The 24,912-nt window shown below is 36.9% G+C and overlaps 1 protein-coding gene and 1 long non-coding RNA gene across 4 annotated transcripts in view; one reads left to right on the top strand and one right to left on the bottom strand.

Moving 5' to 3' along the window:
• The window catches only part of PKN2 (protein kinase N2), a 158,265-nt gene extending 146,902 nt beyond the window's left edge, over positions 1-11,363 (bottom strand). For both annotated transcript variants that reach the window (XM_077120365.1, XM_077120364.1), the window contains exon 1: positions 10,943-11,363. In XM_077120365.1, coding sequence (XP_076976480.1) covers positions 10,943-10,990 — 48 coding nt within the window. In that variant the 5' untranslated portion in view covers positions 10,991-11,363. The remainder of the gene's footprint in view (positions 1-10,942) is intronic.
• The window catches only part of LOC143650066 (uncharacterized), a 66,937-nt gene continuing 52,765 nt past the window's right edge, over positions 10,741-24,912 (top strand). For both annotated transcript variants that reach the window (XR_013159342.1, XR_013159341.1), the window contains exon 1: positions 10,741-11,523. This is a non-coding gene — a long non-coding RNA (uncharacterized LOC143650066). The remainder of the gene's footprint in view (positions 11,524-24,912) is intronic.

Here is a 24,912-nt window from a genome sequence, read left to right on the forward strand (position 1 = left end):
AAGGTTACACAACAATGACAATGACAGCCTTGAGTGCTTAGCTAAGGAATTAGGATTATATCCCATACACAATAAAGAACCACTAAATGCTTGAGACAATTTGTAAATTCAGGAGTTAATAATGCCATGGGGGGGTGGGGTGGTGGTGTTTCACATGTACCGGCAGCAACAAGAATCAGTATACAGAGGAAATATAAAGCAATTTTAATACTTAATATATAAAGAGATAAGAGAACATGCAGTAGCCCTAGAGAGAAGAGAGAAATAAAGCCTCCAGTCTCCTATTCAGTACTTTTGAGATGTGGCTATTCCTTGGGTTAAGCGAGACATTCCTGTAGCTTCCCAATAAATTCCCCCAAATTTTGCTTAAGTTAGTACAAATGGGTTCTCTGCAACCACGACAAGATAATTAATTCTGGTGGATTAGGATAAATTAGGGACACATGCTAGAAACAGGGCAAACAGTCAAGCTAGGAAAGGAATAAGCAAAAGGAAAAGAGCAGCAGCAAGGAGAAGTAGATATAATGAAAAAAAAGTAACCAATATTGTGCAGTGTCCAAAAAACTTAATTTAAACACTACAGTTGCAGGAAAATTAAGCAGTACCAAATGCCTGTAAAGACTGGAAGAACAGGAAGTCATCAATGCATTTATCAGAACAATTTCAACAAAATAATGGGGACCAAAGTCAGATGTGAATAAGAAATAAGTGGTAAAAAATAAAGGGAATAATTGCAAAAAAAAAAGGGTGGGCAATGGTGGCGCAGTGGCAGAGTTCTCGCCTGCTACTGGAGACCTAGGTTCGATTTCCGGTGCCTGCCCATGCAAAAAAAAAAAATAAAGGCAATTAAGATAGAAATTTTCTCAAAGAAGTGTGACGATAAAAAGAAGTTTTGTGGGGATAACACAATTAAAGAAAGAATATAAAAATAGAAGAGAGGTGGGTTTATCTTTAAACAAAGGAGAAAAGCCAGAACAAAAGCCTCGTTCTACAAAAGAGGAAGCAGGATATTCCAAAGGAAGTACAAGTAAGATGAAACAATTTTTTTTTAAATTGAGGAATAAAGGGAAAAAGGGAGGCTAAAACTTGAAAAAAAATAAAAAGAAGAAAAGTAGACGAAACACATTTCTAGAATATCATGCATCATTCAGTAAAGGCAGTGACTGAGTAATCAGTTGAGAACAAAGGAGCACTTGTAGGTTGGAAGACTTAGGGAAAATATAAAGGCATGAAATATCAACTGTGGAGAATATAGTAGGGAGCCAACAAGAAGTAAGTAAAAAGTCACCTCTTTTTGACACAAGGATTCAAGAGATGAAACAAAAATTGGGAGAACCACCACAAACTTCTATCATAATGAAAAAGTGAACTACTTAATCTACACAAGCATAACTTTAGGTATAGTTCATCCATAACCTAGTATAACGTAACCTTAATGTCAAACTTGCCAAAATTAGTCAAGCAAGGCTCTCCAGAAATGTTTTTGTCCTAAAAGCTGAAAAATATTCCAACTATTTTAAATTTATATCATAAGGTTTAAACTTCAAAATATTATTTTAAACATTAAAAAAATATAACTCAGACCTTTACTCCATACCCAAAATTCAACTGAAATTGGATTGAGAATTTAAATGTAAAGAATAAAGCTTCAAAAACTTAGTAGAAAATGTAATTGACTATCTTTTTAGACCTGGGGCAGGGGACAATTTCTTAAACTAGACACCAAAGTAATTATGACTTCATAAAATTAAGAATTTTTTTCATCAGGACATCTTAGAAAAGAAAGACTAGCTGACTGTGAGGCACTAGAGGGGTGGGATAGAGGAAAAGCAAGGTCCTAACTTTTCTTGGGGGAAGAGTGATGGTACATGGGTATTTATTATAAGTAGGTAGGTAGGTAGAGACAGAGAGAGATGGTCAGTAGACAGGAGCCATGGACCACCGTGAGTGTATCATCAACTAAGGACAATGATTAATTCAATGCAATGCACCTGTGGTTAAATAAAAGCACAAAGAAATACAAAAACTGCATGAAATCTGTTCAATGAAAATTCTGAGGCAGGCAGTACAATCACCTCCTAGAGAATCCCTATGATGGCAACTGAAGGAAGAGAAAACAATATGAGCAATGTATAAAATATAAGATGTTCAGCACATGTATTGGATGGATGTCTCCTATAATTTAAAATAAATTCCAAATGCTGTCATAACAACTTTTCTTCCAATTAAGGGGTTTGTGTTTGAAAGCCTGGGAAGGGAAATTTTAACCAATTACAAAAGGTAATCGCTGCCAAATTCCTAAAACAGATAAATCCTAATAACAGTATTTATCATATATTATCTGTCAGCTCAATTTTATATTGTGACAAATCAACATTTAGCTTCTAATCTAAGGTGTTTTTTCATCTTCATGTACACTCCTCCCAGGATTTCCTGTTCTTCACTTGTTACAGACAATATTTGCATGTAATTTTTGTGAGCTTATTTAAAAAATCAAATGTGATAACAGGGTTAGTTTCAAATAACATTTCATTAGATAAAATTAATGGAAATAAAATATGTACTAAGATAAAAATTCTCTATTTTAACTTTTCTAAGATATGAGAATTTATATCATGCTCATTAATTTCTCCCATTCAAAATTTAAGTATCACTTTAAAGCTTCTAACTGGTTTTCAACTTTCTCACTTTGCTGCCAAATGTGAACTCTGCTGTTTATCAAAGTTAATAATATTAAATGTCATGTGGTTTTGTTATACTCTAATTAAAGTAAACTTTATTTTGAAATAATGGAGCAGATATTTAACAATTGCTCAAGACAGTCCCTTTTACTAGGAAATGATACAGAATTAACTGTTCTGATCAAATATTTTTAGTTATGGAAGTAACATTATTTTGAGTGATATTACTTTCTACAAACCACTATACTACTCTCTCTAGAGATTCATTTAAAAGTAGACACAGGATTAACCTGATAAATGATGGAAACTTACTGTATTAGTTTCCTAGCTGCTAAAACAAATATCATATAAAGGATTGGATTAACAACAAGAAGTTATTGGATCATGGTTTCTGAGGCTAGAAGGCTTGCTTCTTCTTGGGGGTTGGTATTTCTGGCTGGCTGGCAAACTGTGGGGTTCCTTGGCACTTCCATCACATGGCAATGAACCTGATGGCATTTTCTCCTTTTTCTCCCAGGTTCTGTTACTTCCAGCTTCTGGCTGTTCCCTGCGGCTGCTTTTTTCTGTGTCCAATTTCCTTGGCTCATAAGGGGTTCAGCCATACTGAATTAAGGCCCTATGCTGGTTTGAAAGGATTTACGTATCCTAGAAAAGCCATGTTTTAATTCTAATCAATCTTGTGAGAGCCACGGTTTCTTATAATTCCTATTCAGTTCTATAGGTTGGAAATTTATTAGGTTATCTCCACAGATATTTGGCTCAATCAACTGTGGGTATTAAACTTGATTAGATAGAGATGTGTCTCCACCCATTCTATGTGGGTCTTTATTAGCCAAAAAAAGATGAGACATTTCAGAGAGAGTTCCTTTTGAGAACAAGGAGAAAGCCACAGAATCAGAGTTCACCAGCCAGAGACCTTTGGAGATGAAGAAGGAAAACCCCCCTGGGGGAGCTTCATGAATAAGCCAGAAGAGAAAGCTAGCAAACTTCCCAAGCGCCCTTCCAGCCAAGAGAGAAACCCTGAACATCATCAGCCTTCCTGAACCATGGTATCTTCCCCTGGATGCTTAGATTGGACATTTCTATGGACTTGCTTTAATTCGGATGTTTTCGTGGCCTGAGAACTGTAAACTTGCAATTTATTAAATTCCCTTTTTTAAAAAGCCATTCCGTTTCTGGTATATTGTATTCTAGAAGCCAGTGAACTAGAACAGGCCCACTCTCATTCAGTTTGGGGACACCCAAACTAATAATATTTTCAAAGGTCCTAGTTACAAATGGGTTCACATTCACAGGAGGAGGGGTTGGGACCTAAGCATGTCTTTTGTGGGGGAAATGATTCAATCCCCAACAGTCTGCCCTCTGGACCCCCAAAAGCATGCTCTTCTTCCCATATGCAGAATACATTCATTCCATCACAACATTCCAAAAGCCTTAAATCATTTCATTACTAATGCTAAGTGCAAAGTCTCATGAAACTCAGTTATGCCCCATTCTGGGGCAAAATTCCTCTCTGTCTGTGGACCTGTAAAACCCAGAAAACTGATTCCAATATACAAGGGAGGATGGAACAGTCACAGGATAGACACTCCAATTCCAGAAGGGTAAACAGGTGTCACAGGTTCCAAACAAGTCCAATACCCAGCAGGGCAAGCTCCATGAGATTTCAAGGTCTGAGAGGCATCTACTGATGGATGTTTTGATGCCCAGGCCTGATGGAGCAGGGCAGCGGCCATGCTGTCCCCAAATACTGGGGTAAAGGTCCACTCTTACCAAGCACTGGAATGGTGGCCAGGCTCTCCACAAGTACAGGGACATAAGCCCCATACCCTCCAAGCACTGGGACAGATGGCCTGCCTTCTCCAAGCACAGGATTTGATCAGCCCTTTCGAGACACACTTGGGAAAGGCCACTCTTCCGGCTAGAGATCTCTTTGGTCCAGATCTCAGCTTCCACAGTTTTGCATTGAAGTCATTCTTCCTTCAATTTGTCCATTCTTTGTCCCTTTCAAGCACTGCTTGTGCTCATACAAATTTCACATAAACCATGTAGCATACATGTAGTTTCAGAGGTTCTAACCATCAGACAATAGAACTTTCCATATATCCTTCCTGAATAATTGCCTTTTTTCATCCTGACTTCCACTGAAATGGCTGACTGGATCCATGTTCAACTACAGCCTCTTTAGCAAAAGTTGTTCAGTTAAACTCTCAGATGGGGCCTTTTTCTCTGGGGACTCACTTCCCAGAAGTTCAGGAAGTTCCTGATAGAATGACTTGTGGCTCTAGTCTCAGAGCATACTATTTGGATAGGCTCAGTATCTTTCAATCATCAGTTTCTGGATTTTTGGTGCTTACGAGTTCAGTTCTCAGCTTCTCTCTTTCCTCTCATGTTTTACCACAAAACTACAAGGAAAAACCAGCCGGACCTTTCACACCAGGATGCAAATCTCAGTCAAATATTCAGGTTCATAGTTCACAAGTTCTGCCTTCCATCCAACATCAGAACACAATTTTGTCGAGTTCTCTGCCACTCTGTAACAAAGATTGCCTTTCCTCCAATTTCCAATAACACATTCAACATTTTCTCCTAACGACTCATTAGAAGTATTCTTATCCGTATTTCTATTAAAAGTCTCTTTAAAGCAATCTAGGTATTTCCTATCGAGTGCCTCACAATCCCTCCAGCCTCTAAGCATTACCGAATTTCAAAGCTATTCTACATTTTAGGTATTTGCAGTAACAGCACCCCACTTTCTGGTATAAAAACTGTTGTAGTTTCCTGGTTGCTAAAACAAATACCATACAATGCATTGGCTTAATAACAGGAATTTATTGGCTCATAGTTTCAGAGGGTAGAAGGCTTGTTTCCTCCTAGGGTTGGTATCTCCTGGATGGCCGGCAATCTTTGGGGTTCCCTGGCTTTTCTAACACATGGAGATATACACTGTGGCATTTTTCTCAAATTCTGTTGACTTACAGCTTCCATTCCAGCTGATTCCTGTGGCTTCTTCTGTATTCCATTTCCTTTACTTATAGACTTCAGCCATATTGGATTAAGGCCCACGCTTATTCAGTCTGGACACACCTTAACTAACAAACTCTTCAAAAGTTCTATTTAAAATTTGTTCACACGCACAGAAACAGGGGGTGGGAACTGAATATGCCTTTTTTTTTAGGGGACATGATTCAATTCTCAACACTTACCACTGCCAAATTTGAAGAACAAAAAGACGAGGACCCAAGGAGTCACATACTAAGCTCTGGAGTGAATAACCAAGCCCAGGAGGGGCACCTACCTCTTCCTATTTCAACATTAATTATATGTGGAAGGTAGAAGTTATAAGAAACTTAAACTATACCTCTACTATACTAGGGAGAGATAGGAAAACATAATTCATTTTACATCTGTCATTTTATAGCACTAGTTTCAGCACAGAATTTTATCTAGGTAGTTAATAAATATTTGGTGAATAATTTGATGCTATGCTTCTATTCAGTAAAATAAATGCACGTCCCACAAATTATAAACATTGCAACATTCTATAAAAGTAATGATTATGAAATCTAAGCTGAAAACCCACACTGTAATTTATTGTTTAAAGAGTACTTGCTATGTATCATTATTGTCTATTAACTAAACCCACATTGTATTCTATACTTTTCTCTTAACTATACCTCAAAACATTATCTCAAAATCAAAATAAAATTAGAGCAACTTATGTAAATCAGTGATAAAGAAATCTGAATATACAGCTGTTTCTATCTTAAAACTCTCTGAATCTCACATTTCTTCAAAATTCTGGTAAGTAAAATAGAATAAAGAAGGAAGGAAAATGAGGAAATGATCTCAAAATACCAAAAATCCTGTAAGTTGAAAAAGTTTGTCAGTTATCTGAGTGATGGATTTATGAGTAACCTTCATTTTTTACTTTGTGCTTTTTCGCATTTTCCCAATTTCCTACAATGAATAATGTTTGTGATTTGAAAAACCTGTAAAATCAGTCTTACCTACCTGTCTACCTGATCATGTCACACACCCCTCAAATCACCCCCAAAATCTTAATTTTCCCAAGTATAGTCCTCTCACTGAGATCGACGTTCTGGTATCTCTGCAAAATCAGATGTCATCCTTAATTTTACAGCAAATGGGTAAATACCAGTGTATTATATGGTTGATACAATGTCATAACCAGTGCAAAAACTCTTTTGCACTTCTAGGGAATATTTTTGGGAGAAAGAATTAAAAATGTAAATTAAAGAAACTAAACAATTTCTTATGTCAGTGACTATAACCAACTTTTCTTTAAATAGTCAGTAGATAGTCATTGTCCTAGGTGAAGGCTCGTGGATGGAGTCTCCTCATCAATCTACTGGGCACTTACTAATGGAAAATACATTGCTAGGTTGGATATGAACTTAAAATTTTAAATCAACAATTGTCTTATTGACAGCTTATAGAAAAATACTAAATCTCCTACAAGATTCTTGGCAAATATTTCTCATGTCTCATCCAAAACAGTAACTACTAGATGAAGAAAGTCTGGAAAAAGTTATCTATGCTGATTTTCTTTGTAGAATATTACACCTCATTCTCAGTAATAAAGCATTGCTAAATTATAGACTATCAAATAGAATATGAAAATCATTTTTCCCTGTTAGAGAAGGATCTAACAAGTAACATAACTTTATATTAAAGTTAATTCTAGTTAATTACATCTTTGGTAGCTTTTTCAAAGTTTACACAATTATAATAATTAGCACAAAACATTTATGGATCCACACAACTGTGGCAACTTACAGAATGGAATAGTGGAAAACATACAGACCTAGGTTCAAATTTGGATTTACTGTGTAATCATGGGCAATTACTTAAAATTACTGAACTTAGCTCCTGATGTGTGAAATGGAAATGAAACCCACATTACTGGATTGCAGTGAAGATCAATTAAGATGTATAGGACAACTAGTACAGTGTCTGATGCGTAGCAAATAATCAATACATGTTACCTGTACTTTCTTCTAGTTTCTTGAAAGCAAAAACTATATTTATCTATAGATATATTAAAAACTGTATCTATTCATATCCTCCAGTACAATTTTGGTAGATACTCAATAAATGTTTATTGAAATTAGCTCCTGTAATTTTCAGTTAACTATCTCAACCTTTCACTTGAGAAAGTCACCTCTACCTCAGCAAATTCTGCTAGGAATGGAATTTAAGATTCTCAGCCCAACATTTTATCAGGCATTTTGAAGAAGATGAATCTACAATAATCAACAAGGTAACTTTATTAGTGTGCTGCTCAATATCTGGTTTTACAATCTACAAAATCATTTTTGTAACAAACATTTCATTTTGAAATTCTTGGTAGTTTTCATTAATCCAATTTCTTTGGAAATGAACTTCATATTTTCAAGTCTCACAAAAGTATCTCACTAAGTTTCCTGCTAAATTTCAAATAAACAAGAAAGACACTAACAAGCAACAAATAAGTTATAAGATAAAAATTACAAGTCACCAAGTAAGTTCATATTTTTAAACATGATTTTTAGTGCAAATACTCTTCCTTACACTGAATCCTCTAGCTAAAGTCTGTGTGTATTTAGTTAGTGCTTCATTACTGAATAAACTTCTTAAATTATTAACAAGTGTTATAAACATTACACCATTAAAAATATAACTATGTAAAAAGACAAAGTACTTCAGGTTCTGATTTTTAGTTTTGTTTTTCCACAACAAAGAGTTATTACTAAGCTAATCTCAGCCCAAGTAATAAAACATTTCAAATTCTGCATTATATTTCTAGAATATAATTTGAAAGATAATAAAATTTTGAATAGATAATGTTTCTAAATAAATAAATATCAACTTCATTAAACCTTGGGTGTCATGTAATTTTCAGTTTGAGATGTGTATTCTTGAGACAAGACAGGACAAGGTAACAGTTTCTACTGAAAATATTTTAAACTGTTACATACCCTTACTGTTTAAATACTTAAAATCTATAAGGGAGAGAAACATTAAGAATATTTTAATTTAAAGGAATTCAAACAATTTAGAAGCCATAAAAAAAAAAGGGGTCCTCAAAACAAGTTTAATGAATATTTGGTTACTTTATATTAGTTTCATGAGCAATGAAATAATAAAATGTTTGAACAGGTGATATACCTGGTGAAGCAAATTTTATCAGTATTTATCTCAAGTGCTGATATAAACATTATTCTCAATATTTTAACAAGCACAATAAAGTTTAAATGCAGTAAAATGTTATTAGCACTGGCAGTCAAATAAACCAAGAAAATACCCTAGATACATATGACAACCTATGAGGTAACACTCAATAAGAACTATTATTTTATTGGAGGGGTTATAATTTAGTTTAACATCTAATTTTAGATTAGGTATTCCCCTACTTTGATCATGCTTTAAAAAAAAATCTTCATTTTTATCTTTTTTACTTGTTTTTCTTGTCAAAATTGATCTTAAACATTATATTTTAACTCATGTGAAAATACATTTTTAGTTCCAGTGCCCAAATAAGTCTTTTACATGAACTATCTAAAGGACGCCAAATACTTTATAATTCTAAGCCATTCTATTACAAATAAAAATGCTCCCATCCTTTTTTACTTATTCTCAGTCAGAAACAAAAATTATGCTTTTCATGTTTCAAAACTAGGCAATGTAGTATTTTTAATGTGTATTTTTTTACACATTTTTAACGTGTCTCAAACCACCTTCTTTTCAAAAGCTCATGTATATTAATAAATTCTATTCATTTAGCAAGTGCGGTAAGCTGTAAAACTTGTTTATAAAAATTCAACAGTAATTAAAACACTATATAGCAACATTTTTAATGACATAAACTTCCAGCTCTGCATCTCAAGATTCCAAATTTGCAACAGTGCATTCCTGTACAGTGGTTAAAATCTGTTTTTGTGGAGGAAATATCAAGAATTACAGCAATGCCTTTAAGTTTATATCTGACTGGATAATAAGACAAATCTTACATAGGGCTCTATCAAAACATACATTTTAGCAACAAGAAATTTAGAAGCAGTTACAGCGCTTAATTTGGAAATCAAGGATCAACCTTACAGAGTTTCTAGATTAATTCTTTTTAAAATAATCGACCAACAAAACGAAATGAGTAAACATGTTATTTTTCTCTTCTCTGTTAATTCCCACCTCCAATCTTCCAGTAGTTTAAAAAAAATGACTACATTAAAACCAAAATAAATTTAAGTATACAAAAAACATAAAGTGTCTCTGGGACACTTCAAAGTAATGAAAAATTAACTTGACAGGGTAGCTTACGTTCCCTTCTATGTACACCGAAGACATATAAAAACAAAAACAGTGCCTACATCATCAAATTTTTAGCTGGAAATGTGAAAGAATAACATTGCTGCCCGACATGGACTGATTTAATTAAGGGGTCTATTCTGTTCTCATCTTGGACAGGCATGTGGTACCCAATATTTCCCTTGGTCAACTGCTCTCTTGTTTGTAAACAATTTCTGTAGCTCCTTCTCTCATGCTCAAACCAGAGGGAAAATGAAAGTCTGAAAAGCATCAGTATTTGAGCTTCTGGATCTGAGTAGGGGGAAGCCTAGAATAGGACCATGTAACTATCACTTACTAAAAAAAGGAAAAAAGAAAAAAGATTGTTCTCCAGTTAGAGGAGAGAAACTCAGTCACCTGAAGAGGACTGAAAGAACGGAAGCAAACATTTCGTGCGACTCGTTTTAAAAAATAAAACTTGTTCGGTGGGCTGGAAGTTAGGGGGGCGCTCTTTGTGCGGAGTCTTAAGGGAAGGGGAGGGACGAGAAAACAGCCTTAGAGTCATTCAAAGGAGTTTAAGGAGCAGTGTACTGGGGGAAAGGCGGGGCCGCGCCCGGCGGAGGGAGGGGGCGGCCCGGGCGTTCGCGGGCGGCTTTGACACTGAGGGAGGGGGCGGTAAGCTGGCCGCTCGGGAGACCGTGTGAGAGCACGCTCCGGCTGCAGCCGTGCTACGGACAATCAGCACAAATAGGTAAAACCTCCTCTCTAGTAGGTAAAATCAAATTGAAGCCGCAGGGGCTGTAGGCCGGAGCTCCGGCCGGGAACAGAGTCAGGCTCCCAAAGGAAGCGGCTCCCGAGTGACATTCCCGGGTTTCCGCAATTAGCGGGCCAGGGGCCCGACAACCGCACGGCTTCCCTCCGCCTGCCTTACTCCTTACTCCGCTGGCGCCTCCCACCCGGGCTGCGGCCCTTACCTGTAGCTCCGTAAGCAGAATCTCCCCCCGCTCGGGGTTGGACGCCATTGCGCTCCGCTCTGGACTCCGCACCTGGACGCGGGCCGCCGCAGGGAGGAGGCGGGACGGAACTCGGGATGGGGGTGAGAAGCGGGGAAAGAAAAGAAAGAAAGAAAAAAAAAAAACTTAGGGATTCATGGAGGCACAGCCCCTGTTAGAGGCTCGGCTTATTATGCCCAGTTCATCGGAGAGCGGCGGGGAGCGAGAACACTTGTAGGGGGCTCCCTCTCGCTCTCCGCCCGCCGCCGCCCGCGTCAGACTCTGCTCGCTCAGTCGTTCCCTCTGGGCGACGCCAGGAGCCGCCTCTAGCCTCTCAGTGTGAGGCGCTGCGGCCGCGGCTGCAGCTTCTCCTGTCGCACCATTTGGCTGTCACCGCGTCGCAAAAGCAGCCTCACTTGGCGGCTGCCAGAACACGTGACGGCCTCAGCCACCGCCTCTTGCAGGGCGGGGGAGGTGGAGCGGAGAAGACCCCGAGGGCGGGGTAGTTTCCGACCCGGCTGCGCGTGGGGACTGCATTTGGATGCGGCCCGGGTGAAAATGAGGTACTGGCCTCGGGTCTCTAGGGAGGTGGGAAGAGGAAGAAAACACGCGTCCGTTTCCTCCTGCGTTTAACGGCCCCATAATGAACGCTAGAATTCGGTAACCTACTAGCTTTTTTTTTTTTTTTTAATTTCCCAGTGCCACCTTTTCTTGCCGAAGTTTGAGTCTTTCTTAGACGGTCCGCCTCCTAACCTCCTTAACCCAAAGAGCATAGTGGCTCAAACCTTATGAATTATTTCCCTGCCCCACCCGCGATCTACCCAAGCTGTTAATCTTTGCCCTTCTTGCGCGACCCCACCCCCTTCACGCCTTACGGACTCGTAAAGTGTCCTGTTGGATGAACTGGTGTGCGGTCTACACTTTTCAAGAAATGTTAGCTGCTGGCGATCCTTTAGCAACTTTTAATACACAGCCTTTGAGATGCCATTTCTTCAGGCGCTAAAATTACTATAGGTTGGACCAAAGAGCACTGCTTAGCACAGAATTTAATTAGGTGGCTTCTTGAATTGTTCTAACTGAATTTGGGGCTGGAGGAATTATGAAAGGGGACGGGATCGATTCCCATGAATGGAAACGAGCCAGCTTTCCTGGTTGTAGTAAACAGGCTAACTTAACCGCTTAGTAACATAGATCTAAGCAATGAAAGTTTAGGTCTGTTTTTAAATGACACCGTAATATTCAAGAATGTCAGTAAAGTTTCCAACAGGTTGTTTTTGTCAGCGTGTGAATGAGTATTCTAGGGACCTGCCTAACTTGATTATTTGAGGCTTAAGTACGTTGACTTTATTAAAAACTACTTGGAGGGTTTAGATAGCTACATGAGGAAGGGCGTTAGTTAGCATACTTCTTGTTCAACAGGTACTTGTCCGTGATAGGTTGTATCCCAGTTTAGACATATTCTCAATCCTTGTCCCTGTGGATATGAATCCATTGTATATAGGACCTCTTAAAGATGTTATTTTTAATTACGTTGTGGCCCAACTGAGGGTGAGCCTTAATTGGGGTTAGTGGAATCCCTTTGTAAGCAGAACAAATTACTATCTAGAGAAAAGAAAAGCAGGGAAGGAGTGAAAAGGCAGAAATCAAAGGAAGGCAAGAGAAAGGAGAGGATATTACCATGTGACAAAAGTCAAAGAACCCAAGGATTGCCCTACAGCCAGAACACTACCCACCCCAGGAGGAACATACCTTCTAGACAATGCCTTGATTTGTACTTCTGTAACTGTGAGCCAATAAATTCCTGTTGTTTAAGCCAAACCATTGTGTAGTATTTGTGATGAGAGCTGGAAAATTAAGACACTGTCTTACACCCCATGTAAGGTGTTTAATGAATTGCCATTGTTAAAAGTGATACATGAAATAAGAACATTTGGAAAATCCGGGATATATTACCTTCTGTGCTAGCTAAGAACCTGGCAATGTTCTAGGCCCTGGAATTACAGCCATGATTAAGTGAGGGTCCTTGTCACTGGAGTAACTGAGAAATCTTTTGGGGGAAACAGACTTGTGTCCAAACAACATTATTACAATTTTCCATGGTAAATGCAAATTGTTAGGGGAGCACTGCATACAATGTATTTCATTTATTTTCATCCTACATTACTCCTAAAGAGATTTGAGAAAGATGACATGCACAAAGTAGGTGCCTAATAATGATGGAATTAAGAATTACCCATTCACAGATTTAGGAGTACAGTGAATGAGAGGTCTTTATAAAAATAAACTTAGATATGAGAGAAAATGTTCACATTTTAGCACAATGGAATATTAGAACAAGAAGAGACTTAAAACCTTTAACTGTTCATTATAGGTAAAAATAAATAAATAAGCCAGGATTTATTTAATTAGCATGACTACATCATGAATTAGTGGCAGAGATGGAAACTGGAACCTAAGTCTCCTAAAGATTGCCATTCCCATGGTTATTTTAACCTATATCATGCTGCTTTAGGAACTGCAAAATAAAATCTTCATTTTAAATTGAACTAAAGCTATAATAGACCCTCCAAAATTTTTATCATAAAAAAAGGCTTCATCGACACGGCAAGTGAACTCACTACCCTCTCCCCTCTACATGGGACATGACTCCAGGGATGTAAACCTCCCTGGCAAGGTGAGACAGAAATGAGCTGGGATTTGGCATCAAGGGATTGAGAAAACCTTCCCAACTGAAAAGGGGAGGAGAGAAATGAGACAAAATAAAGTGTCAGTGGCTGAGAGATTTCAGAGTTGAGAGGTTATCCTGAAGGTTTTTTTTATGCATTATATAGCTATCCCCTTTTTAGTTTATGGTGTATTAGAGTGGCTAGAAAGAAGTGCCTGAAACTGTAGAGCTGTGTTCCAGTAGCCATGTTTCTTGAAGATGACTACATAATGATACAGCTTTGGCAGTGTGACTGTGTGATTGTGAAAACCTTGTTTCAGATGCCCCTTTTATCTACAGTATGGCCAGATAGTAAAAAATATGGATAAGAAATAAATAATAGGGGAACAAAGGTTAAAATAAATTAAGTAGATTGAAATACTAGTGGTCAATGAAAGGGAGTGGTAAGGGGTATGGCATGTGAGTTTTTTCTTTGTTCTTTTTTCTTTCTTTTGCTGGATAGATGCAAATGCTCAAAAAAATTATCATGGTGATGAATACACAACTATGTGATGATATTGTGAGCCATTGATTGTGACTGTGTCAAGAATGTACGTCAAGAATGGTTGTATATTTGTTTATTGTTTACAGTAAAAAAGTATTTAAAAAAGACTTCAAACTTTGGATATCCTTATTGTCAAAACAAGTATTAACAATATTTCTAATTTTATGTATCACATGTAAACAACAAACATTAAAAGTTCAAAATTATAGAAATTGTTTTTGAGATTATATATGCTGGGGCAAGTATTAAAACACAAAAGGAAGGTCAACACAATATAAAAACTGCTTGATAATCTATAAAATATTATTTAAACAGTAAATTAATTTAAACTAAAAGCTACATCCCAGCTCACAGCCTCTGCTCAGGAAAAAAAAAAAGCAATAGGACATGGATCCTACTTATCAGACTGAAGCATATTTGAAAAAATTTTACTGGAAACACATTATCATATTAATTCTGAAGAGTTGTATTCAGAACCTACTTAAAAATGTTTTTAGGGAATCCTAAGTATAGTTCATCTCAAGGTATATTCTAATTTATATTAGCAATATGAAACAGGAAAATTTTTTTTTAATGACAAGTGTCCATTTAAGAAGTTAGAGATCTTAAAAATATCTAGATTGTATTATTAACTATACAGGTACCTTTTACATTTTTTCATAGATGTTTTAAAGGTTGTTAGGAAGTAGACATGACAAACCATATAGAAATAACTGTAACCGACAATAACTGTTTTCTACTATTTTCTTCTCTAATACAGATCAAATGTGATAGGAAACATATTAGTAGAGCTAAACAGAACTGTATATTTTTGGTTTTCTGTGCTGCTGTTGAGGGACAGACGCTCAGATAATATTTGGATGATATGGCTCCTCTTTTCCCTAGGCTCCCACATGAAATCATAAAATATATATCTAGGGAAAGTCAAAAACCTTTGCTTTGTAAGACACGTTTATGTTTTTTATTTTTATTTTAAAAATATTTTTATTTACAAATCTTCACATGTACTCCATATGGTATACAATCAATAGCTCACTAATTCATCTTATAGTTGTGTGTTCATCACCATGATCAGTTTTAGAACTGCATCATTCAAGAAACAGAAATAAAAAAGAAAAAACTCATATTAACCATACCCCTTACTCCTCTGTCTCATTGACCACTAGTATTTCAATCTACCCAATTTATTTAATCCCTTATCCCCCTATTATTTATTTATTTATTTATTATCCTTAGTTTTTTTCTCATTTGTCCATACCCTGAATAAAAGGAACATCAGACAAAATTTTCACAATCACACAGTCATATTGTAAAAGCTATATCGTTATACAATTGTCTTCAAGAATCAAGACTACTGAAACACAGCTTAATAGCTTCAGATACTTCCCTCCAGCCACTCCGTTATACCATAAAATAAAAGGTGATACCTATAGGTCAAGTCTACTTAAAATTTAGGCTTAAGAGTCACCCCCAAGGAGCCTCTTTTGTTGCTCAGATGTGGCCTCTCTCTCCAGCCAACACAACAAGCAATCTCACCACCCTCCCCGTCTTTGTCGGACATGACACCCAGGGGTGTGGACCTTCCTGGCAGCGTGGGACAGACATCCTAGAGTGAGCTGAGACTCAGCATCAAGGGATTGAGAAAAACCCTAGAATGAGCTGAAACTTAGCATCAAGGGATTGAGAAAACCTTCTTGACCAAAAGGGGGAAGAGTGAAATGAGACAAAGTATTCATGGCTGAGAGATTCCAAACAGAATCGAGAGGTTATCCTGGAGGTTATTCTATGCATTAAGTAGATATCATCTTGTTATTCGAGATGTAATGGAGAGGCTGGAGGGAACTGCCTGAAAATATAGAGCTGTGTTCCAGTAGCCATGTTTCTTGAGGATGATTGAATAATGATATGGCTTTCACAATGTGACTGTGTGATTGTGAAAACCTTGTGTCTGATGCTCCTTTTATCTACCTTGTCAACAAATGAGTAGAACATATGGAATAAAAATAAATAATAGGGGGAACAAATGCTAAAATAAATTTAGTTTGAAATGCTAGTGGTCAATGAAAGCGAGGGATAAGGGGTATGGTAGGTATAATCTTTTTTTTCTGTGTTCGTTTTATTTCTTTTTCTATTGTCTTTTTATTTCTTTTTTTGAATTAATGCAAATGTTCTAAAAAATGATGAATATGCAACTAAGTGATGATATTGTGAATTACTGATTATATATGTTGATGTTTTATTTGGTTTGTTAATTTTTTTAATTAATAACTAAATTTTAAAAAGATGATATCTATATAATGCATAAAAATAACCTTCAAGATAATTTCTTGACTTGGAAATCTCTCAGCCACTGAAAATTTATTTTGTCTCTTTTATCTCTTCCCCCTTTTGGTCAAGGACACCTTCCCAGTCCCATGATGCTGGGTCCTGGCTCATCCCCGGAGTTCTGTCCCTCATTGCCAGGGATATTTACACTCCTGGGAGTCATGTCCCATGTGGAGGGGAGGGCAGTGACTTCACCTGTCAAGCTGGCTTAGAGAAGGAGGCCACATATGAGCAACAAAAGAGGTTCGCTGGGGTGACTCTTAGGCATAATTATAAGTAGGCTTAGCCTATCTTTGCAGGAATAAGTTTCATAGGGGTGAACCCCAAGATTGAGGGGTCAGCTTATGGATTTGGTTGTCCCCACTGCTTGCAAGAGTATCAGGAGTTCTCCAAGTGGGGAAGTTAAGTATTTCCTACTTTCTCCCCAGTTCCCTGAGGGGACTTTGCAAATACTTCTTTATTCACTGCCCAGATTACTCCGGAATATATCAGGGCATCACACTAACCTGGACAAACCAACAAGATTTCATGCCTTATTCAAGATTCCACGTAGTTATGGTGTTCAACTAAACTGACTGTACATGTTAAATTAGGTAATGTGCTACCCAAAACATAAATTTTGCACCAAGTAAACATTTCTCCCGTTAGCATCACACAGAAGTTGAAGTTTTAAAATGTGGACAATATCATCTTTTACCCTGTATTCCAACCTACCTTAGTCCTATCCCCATCAGATAACTCTAGTCAAAGTCTGATCACTTTTTCAGTGGTTTAAACAGTTCCTGTATGGTGTAGTGCTGACTTTCATGGCTTCAGAGCTCTAACTCTGAATCTCAGTTGTCACATAAATATCCAAAGTTTCTGGGAATGAACAGGTTATACACAAACAGCTCAGTATCTCGGAATTTAGAAGTAACTCCAGAATAGATGTGACTCCTATAAGAGCTTACAATCTAGGACCCTTTACTATAGGACCCAACCTGATAACCCATGCTCTTGACTTCAATTCACCAAGTTTGTATATTATAGTTAGTTCTCATGAGTGAGGCATGATAATATTTGTCTTTTTTGCTTCCAAGACTTCATACGATATATGGTCCTTAAGATTCATTCACCCAATTGTATGCCTCACAACTTCATTTCTTCTTGCAGCTGTTCTGTAATCTGTTGTACGTATATACCACAGTTCCCCCTTCTTTCCTCAGTCATTTTACCCTTAGGCCACCTCCATCCATTGTGAACTGAGAACACTGCCCCCATAAACACCAGTGTGCAAATGTCCATTTGTGTTCTCACACTCAGTTCTTCCTGTAGATACTGAGCAACGGGTTTGCAGGATCATATAGCAGCCTCACCCTAGCCTCCTGTGAAACCAACACACCACCCTCCAAGGGGTGCACCCTCAGTTTCCCTACCAACAGTAAATAGGTACATCTCTTTCTCCACATTTCTCTAGCACTTATTTCTCTCTGTTCATTTTTGAACAGATTTATTCGCACATGATACAATCCAACCTAAGTAAATAGACATCCCTATGCCACCATAATCTATATGAAGACATCTCCTTTTCTTCCCAAAGAATCCATACTCCCCATGCCCCCCACCTGTTGACATATAGTTTTGGCATAATGCCTTCCTTACATTGAGTGGAAACATATTACAATGTTAATGTTGACTATAAACCCTAGCTTGTGTTTACTGTACTTTTTTCCTGTGTACCATTCATTTTCAACACCTTGTAATGTTGACATTCATCTGTTCTCTGTCATGCAAAAACATTTTTATATTTGTACATTTAATCACCGTCATTGTCCATTCTAGGCATTCCTACGTTATACCACCTCAGTCTTTATCCTCTTTCTTTCCTTCTGGTTTCATATGTGCCACCCAGCCCTTCTCTCTCAATCATACTCACATTCAGCTTCATTCAGTGAACTTATATTATTGTGCTACAATCAGAGTGTGCTATCCATTTCTGAATTTTTACAGTCAGTCCTGTTGCACAATCTGTATTCCTTTAGCACCAAATGCCCAATCTCTACCCTATTTCTAACTCCTGATAACCTGTTCTTCAGCTCTCAAAGTTCACTCATTAATGTTAGTTCATATACGTGAGACCTTGCAATATTTGTCCTTTTGTTTCTGACTAATTTCTCTCAGCATAACATCCTCAAAATTCATCCACATTGTTATATGCTTCATGACTTTATTTTGTCTTACAGCTATGCAATATTCCATCGTATGTATATGCCAAAGCTTTTTCAGCCACTGGTGCATTGATGGACATTTGGTCTGTTTCCATCTCTTGGCAATTATAAATAATGCTGCTATAAATATTGGTGTGCAAATGTCCGTTTGTGTCCTTACCTTCAGTTCCTCTGAATATATACCTAATAATGGTAATGACAGTTCATATGGAAATTCTATTTTTAGCTTCCTCAGGAACTGCCAAAATGTCACCCAGAACAGTTGTACCATTTTACATTCCCACCAAAAGTGCGTAAGTGTGCCTCTTTTGCCACATCCTCTCTAGCACTTGTCATTTGCTGTGTTTTTGATAATGGCCATTCTACTGTACATCAGATGATATTACATTGTGGTTTTGAATTGCATTTCCCTAATAGCCAGTGAAGTTGACCATCTTTCATGTGACTTTTAAGTATTTGTATTTCCTCTTCTGAGAAGTGTCTATTCATGTCTTTAGCCCATTTTTTAATTGGGTTGTTTGTCTTTTTGTTGTTGAGTTGAAGAGGCTCTATAAATATTCTGGATACTAAACCCTTATCTGAGATGTGGGTTCCAAATATTGCCTCCCATTGCATAGGCTGTCTTATTATTTTCCTGACAAAGTTCTTTGATGGACAAAAAGTATTAAATTTTGAGGAGATTCCATTTATTTATTTTTTTCAATGCTCAAGATTGGGGGTAGGGTCTAGGAAATTGCCTCCTATTATAAGATTTATAAGATATTTACCTAAATTTTCTTTTAAAAATTTTACAGTCTTAGCTCTAATATTTAGGTCTTTGATCCATTTTGAGTTAATTTTTGTATATGGTGTGAGATATGGATCCTCTATCATTCTTTTGCATATGGATATCGAGTACTCCAAACAGCATTTATTGAAAAGGCTGCACTGTCCCAGGTCGGTAGGGTTGACCACTTTAACCAAGATTAAATGTCCATAGATGAAAGTGTCTATTTCCAAACACTTAATTCTATTCCCTTGTTCATATATTTATCTTTATGACAATATCATGCTGTTTTGACCACTGTAGTTTCATAATATGCTTTGAAGTCAGGGAGTGTGAGACCCCCCCACTTCATTTTTTTTTCTCAAGATGTTTTTAGATATTTGGGGCACCTTGCCCTTCCAATTAAATTTGGTTATTGGTTTTCAGTTTCTGCAAACTAAGTTGTTGGGATTTTATTTGGTGTTGCCTTGAATCTGTAAATCTATTTGTATAGAATTGATATCTTAACTCTATTTAATCTTCCAATCCATAAACCTGGTATGCCCTTGCATTTATTTAGGTCTTATATTTTCTTTCAGCAATTTCTTATAGTTTTCTGTGTGTAGGTCTTTTGCAAACTTAGTTAAATTTATTCCTAAATATTTGATTTTTTTTTTTTGGTTGCTATTGTAAATGGAATTTATTTTTCTTGATTTCCTCCTCAGATTGCTCATCACTAGTGTATAGAAACACTGTTGTTTTTTGGGCATTGATCTTGTACCCTGCTGCTTTGCTGTACTCATTTATTAGCTGTAGTAGCTTTGTTGTAGATAACTTCTTCCTTTCCAATTTGGTTGCCTTTTAGTTGTTTTCCTTGTCTAATTGCTCTGGCCAGAGCTTCCAACACAATGTTGAATAACAGTGGTGACAGTGGGCATCCTTGTCTTGGTCCTGATCTTAGAGGGAAAGTTTTCAGTCTTCCCCATTGAGGATAATGTTAGTTATGGGTTTTTCACATATTCCCTTTATCATGTTAAGGAAATTCCCTTCTATTCCTATCCTTTGAAGTGTTTTCATCAAGAAAGGATGTTGAATTTTGTCAGATGCCTTTAATGCATCAATCAAGATGATTGTGTAGTTTTTCTGCTTTGACTTTTTGATAGGGTGTATAATAGTAATTGATTTTCTTATGTTGAACCAGCCTTACATACCTGAAATAAATCCCACTTGGTCATGATGTATAATTCTTTTAATGTGCTGCTGGATTTGATTTGCAAGTATTTTGTTGAGGATTTTTGCATCTATATTCATTAAAGAGATTCGTCTGTAATTTTCTTTTCTGGTAGTATCTTTGTCTGGCTTTTGTATTAGGGTAATTTTGGCTTCATAGAATGAGTTAGGTAGCTTTCCCTCCTTTTCAGTTTTTTTGAAGAGTTTGAGCAGGATTGGTTCTAATTCTTTCTTGAATGCTTGGTAGAATTCACATGTGAAGCCATGTAGTCTGGACTTTTCTTTTTTGGGAGCTTCTTAATCACTGATTGAATGTCTTGTGACTGTTTGTGTTTGTGTTTGTTGAAGTTGTCTATTTCTTCTCGAGTCAGTGCTGGTAGTTCATGCCTTTCTCAGAAGTTGTCCATCACATCTACGTAGTCTAGTTTATTAGCATATATGAGCATATAGTTGCTTATGGTATCCTTTCATTTTCTCCTTTATTTCTGTGGGTTCAGTGATTATGTCTCCTCTTCCATTTCTGATTTTATTTATTTACATTCTCTCTTTCTCTCTCTCTTTTTTTTTTTTTTTTGTCAGCCTAGCTAAAGATCCATTGATTTTATTGAGTTTCTCAAAGAACCAACTTCTGGTTTAGTTTATTTACTCTGTGTTTTCATATTCTCAATTTCGTTTATTTCTGTTCTGTCTTCATTATTTTGTACCTTTTGTTAGCTTTGGGGTTAATTTGCTCTTCTTTCTCTAGTTCTTCTAAATGAACAGTTAATTCCTCGATTTTTGCTTTCTTCTTTTTTTAAATATAGGCATTTAAGGAGATAAATTTCTCCCCCAGTGCTTCCTTTGCTGCATCCCATAAATTTTGATATGTTGTGTTTTCATTTTCATTTGCCTCAAGATACTTACTGATTTCTCTTGTGATTTCTTCCTTGACTCACTGGTTGTTTAAGAATATGTTGTTTAGCCTCCATATATTTGTGAATTTTCTGGCCCTCTACTTGTTATTGATTTCTAACTTCATTCCATTATGATCCGAGAAAGTGTTTTGTATGATTTCAATCTTTTTTAAATTTACTGAGACTTGCTTTGTGACCCAGCATATGGTCTATCCTTAAGAATGATCCATGAGCTCTTGAGAAAAATGTGTATCTTGCTATTGTGGGCTGTAATGTTCTATATAATATTAAGTCTAGTTCATTTATTGTTTTATTCAAATTCTCTGTTTCTTTATTGATCCTCTGTCTGGATGTTCTATCCATTAATGAGAGCTGGGAATTGAAATCTCCAACTATTATGGTAGAGGTGTCTATTTCTCCCTTCAGTGTTGACAGTGTTTGTCTCATTTATTTTGGAGCTCTGTGGCTCGATGCATAAATATTTATGATTCTTATGTCTTCTTGTTGAATTGTTCCTTTTATTAATACATTATGTCCTTCTTTATCTCTTTTAATTGTTTTACATTTGAAGTCTAATTTGTCAGATAATAGCATAACTACTCCTGTTCTTTTCTGATTGTTGTTTGCATGAAATATATTTTCCCAACCTTTCACTTACAAGCTATTTTTGTCCGTGGGTCTAAAATGAGTCTCTTGAAGACAGCATATAGATGGATACTGTTTTTTAATCCATTCTGCCAGAGTATGTCTTTTGATTGGGGAGTATAATTCATTAATATTTAATGTTCTTACTGTCAAGGCAGTACCTTCTTCTACCATTCTGTCATGGATTTTATATGTCATATCTAATTTTATCTCTTTTTATTTTTTCTAATAGTTTTCATTTCTACACTCTTCTCTAGACCTCTCTCTCCTGCCTTTTCCTATCTGCCTGCAGTGCTCCCTTTAGTATTTTTTGCAGAGCCAGTCTCTTGGTCCCAAATTCTCTAAGTGATTGTTTGTCTGAAAATATTTTAATCTCCCCATTGTTTCTGAAGGAAAGTTTTACTGGTTATAGCATTCTTAGTTGGCAATTTCTCTGTTTTAGAATCTTAAATATATCATACCACTGCCTTCTTGCCTTCATGGTTTCTGCTGAGGAATCCGCACATAGTCTTATTGAGCTTCCTTCATAGATGATGGATTGCTTTTCTCTTGCTGCTTTCAAAATTCTCTCTTTGTCTTTGATATTTGACAATCTGATTAGTAAGTGTCTTGGACTCTCTCTATTTGGATCTATTCTGTTTGGGGTACACTGTACTTCTTGGGTCTGTAGTTTTATGTCTTTCATAAGAGATGGCAAATTTTCAGTGATTACTCCCTCCATTAATCTTTCTCCTCCTTTTCTCTTGTCTTTTCCTTCTGGTACACCTACAACACGTATGTTCACTCACTTTATGTTGTCATTCAATTCTCTGAGACCCTGTTCATATTTTTCCATTCTTATCCTTATATTTTATTTTGTGTGTTGGATTTCAGATGTCCACTAGTTCACTAATTATTTCTTCTGCCCAAGTCTATTTTTGTAGGTTTCCATTTTTTTCTTCTCTTCTGTTGTGCTTTATATTCCCATAAGTTCTGTGATTTGTTTTTCAAACTTTCAACTTCCTCTTTTTGTTCACCCAATGTCTTCTTTATATTCTCTATCAACTCATTGATTTGATTTTTGAGGAGATTTTGCATGTCTGTTCGAACATCCTGAATTTGTTATTTCACTTCTTGTATATCATTTGATGTGTTGGTTTGTTCCTTTGACTGGACCTATTTTCCTTCTATGACTTTATTTTTTGCTGACATTTAGGAATTTGATTTCCTTAATTAGTTGCTCTGGTGGTTGTTTTCACTTTTTTACCTGGGGGTTTCTTGATGGATGACTTCATTTCCTTATCTGTTCTTTGATATTCAGTTCAACGTATTCTAGAGCTCCAGCATAGCTTCTCTTTGACTGATCAGAATTTTTCAGTTCTTGTTTTTTTGTTTGTGCCCTGCCTATATAAAGTCCCATTTTTTTTTGAGGCGGGTCTCCTCAGATATTATAGACCCCAGTGAGATTTTGCCAGACCAGACAGGCCCACGTCTCAGGAGGAAAGACTAGGCAACATCAGTTTTCTCTGAGGGTGAGACTTAGCAGGTTGTCAGATTTTCCTGTGAAGCCTCTAGGCTTTTCCTATCCTGCCCAGTTTATGGTGCTTTTCTGCCCACTGCTTTCCACAAGCTTAAAGTGATGTGGTACCTTTAACTTCAGCAGACTCTCCCTGTCAGATGTGTGGTTGAGGTGGAGGTGGAGTACTAGGATGGCTTTGATTTCTTCTGTTTTCCAGACCCTTGGGCTTGAATTCCTTGAAGGGGGGATTCCACTTGAACTGGGTGCTGTTCCACTTTTCTTGGGGAGGATACACTCTTTATGGAATTAATCCCTTTTACCTGAGGAGTTACTTTGTCTGTCAGACAAGCTTTAATTCTGCCCTTGCCTGGGGCAGTGCTAGAGCCTGAGAGTGCTTCCAGGTCTATCTAATGAGCTGTTAAATAAAAAATAAAAAAGCAAAAAAGTTTTCAGAGCCAGACCCTGGCTCCTTGGGTTTATTAATCAAGAGCTTGTATCTTCAGGCTCTATGTGCCTCCTTTTCTTGGGGTCAAGCTCTTTTCCAGTATTTTGTGCTGTTCAACTCTAAAAGCCTGTTTGTTTGTTTTTTTCATCAGCCCCCCCACCCCCGACCCCTGCTGGGGCAAAAACACCCAGTAACTTAAGTGCTTATTCCTAAGTTTACCTGTGCTGTTTTCAGTAGTTTGAATTTGTTAATTAATTCTACAATTGGAGCTTGGTTGAGCTAAGCCCTTGCTGCTAGTAAAGTCTGTTTCCTTTCCCCTTGGGGTGCCAGCCTGCTATACCTGTGGGGGAGAGTTTCCAGACTGTTGTACACTGTATGTCCAGTCACTGATATTTCCCCAGCAGTTGTTCTGTACCATTCCCGGCTATTTTCTAGCTCCTCTGGAGGACAAACTAAATTTCACACCTTGCTATGCTGCCATCTTGCCTTTATTGTTTTTGTGTTATTTCCTTTTTGTTCTTCCTTTATTTTTTTATTTTTTATTTTTCACTTCCTTTATTTTTAATAAAGTGTTTTTGAAAATTTCAACTTATCTAAACAGTATTAAGTAGAATCAAGGGAAAGTTTTTTGTTTGTTTTTGTTCGTTGTTATTGTTGACTTTGTATTAAAAGAGAGAACCACCTATCCCCAAGAAATCAGAGTGAAGTTCCCGTGGTAATCAAAGTAGAAGAATCCCTAAGGAGAGGCAAAACTC

This window comes from Tamandua tetradactyla, chromosome 11 (assembly GCF_023851605.1).
Source record: "Tamandua tetradactyla isolate mTamTet1 chromosome 11, mTamTet1.pri, whole genome shotgun sequence".
NCBI lineage: Eukaryota > Metazoa > Chordata > Mammalia > Pilosa > Myrmecophagidae > Tamandua > Tamandua tetradactyla.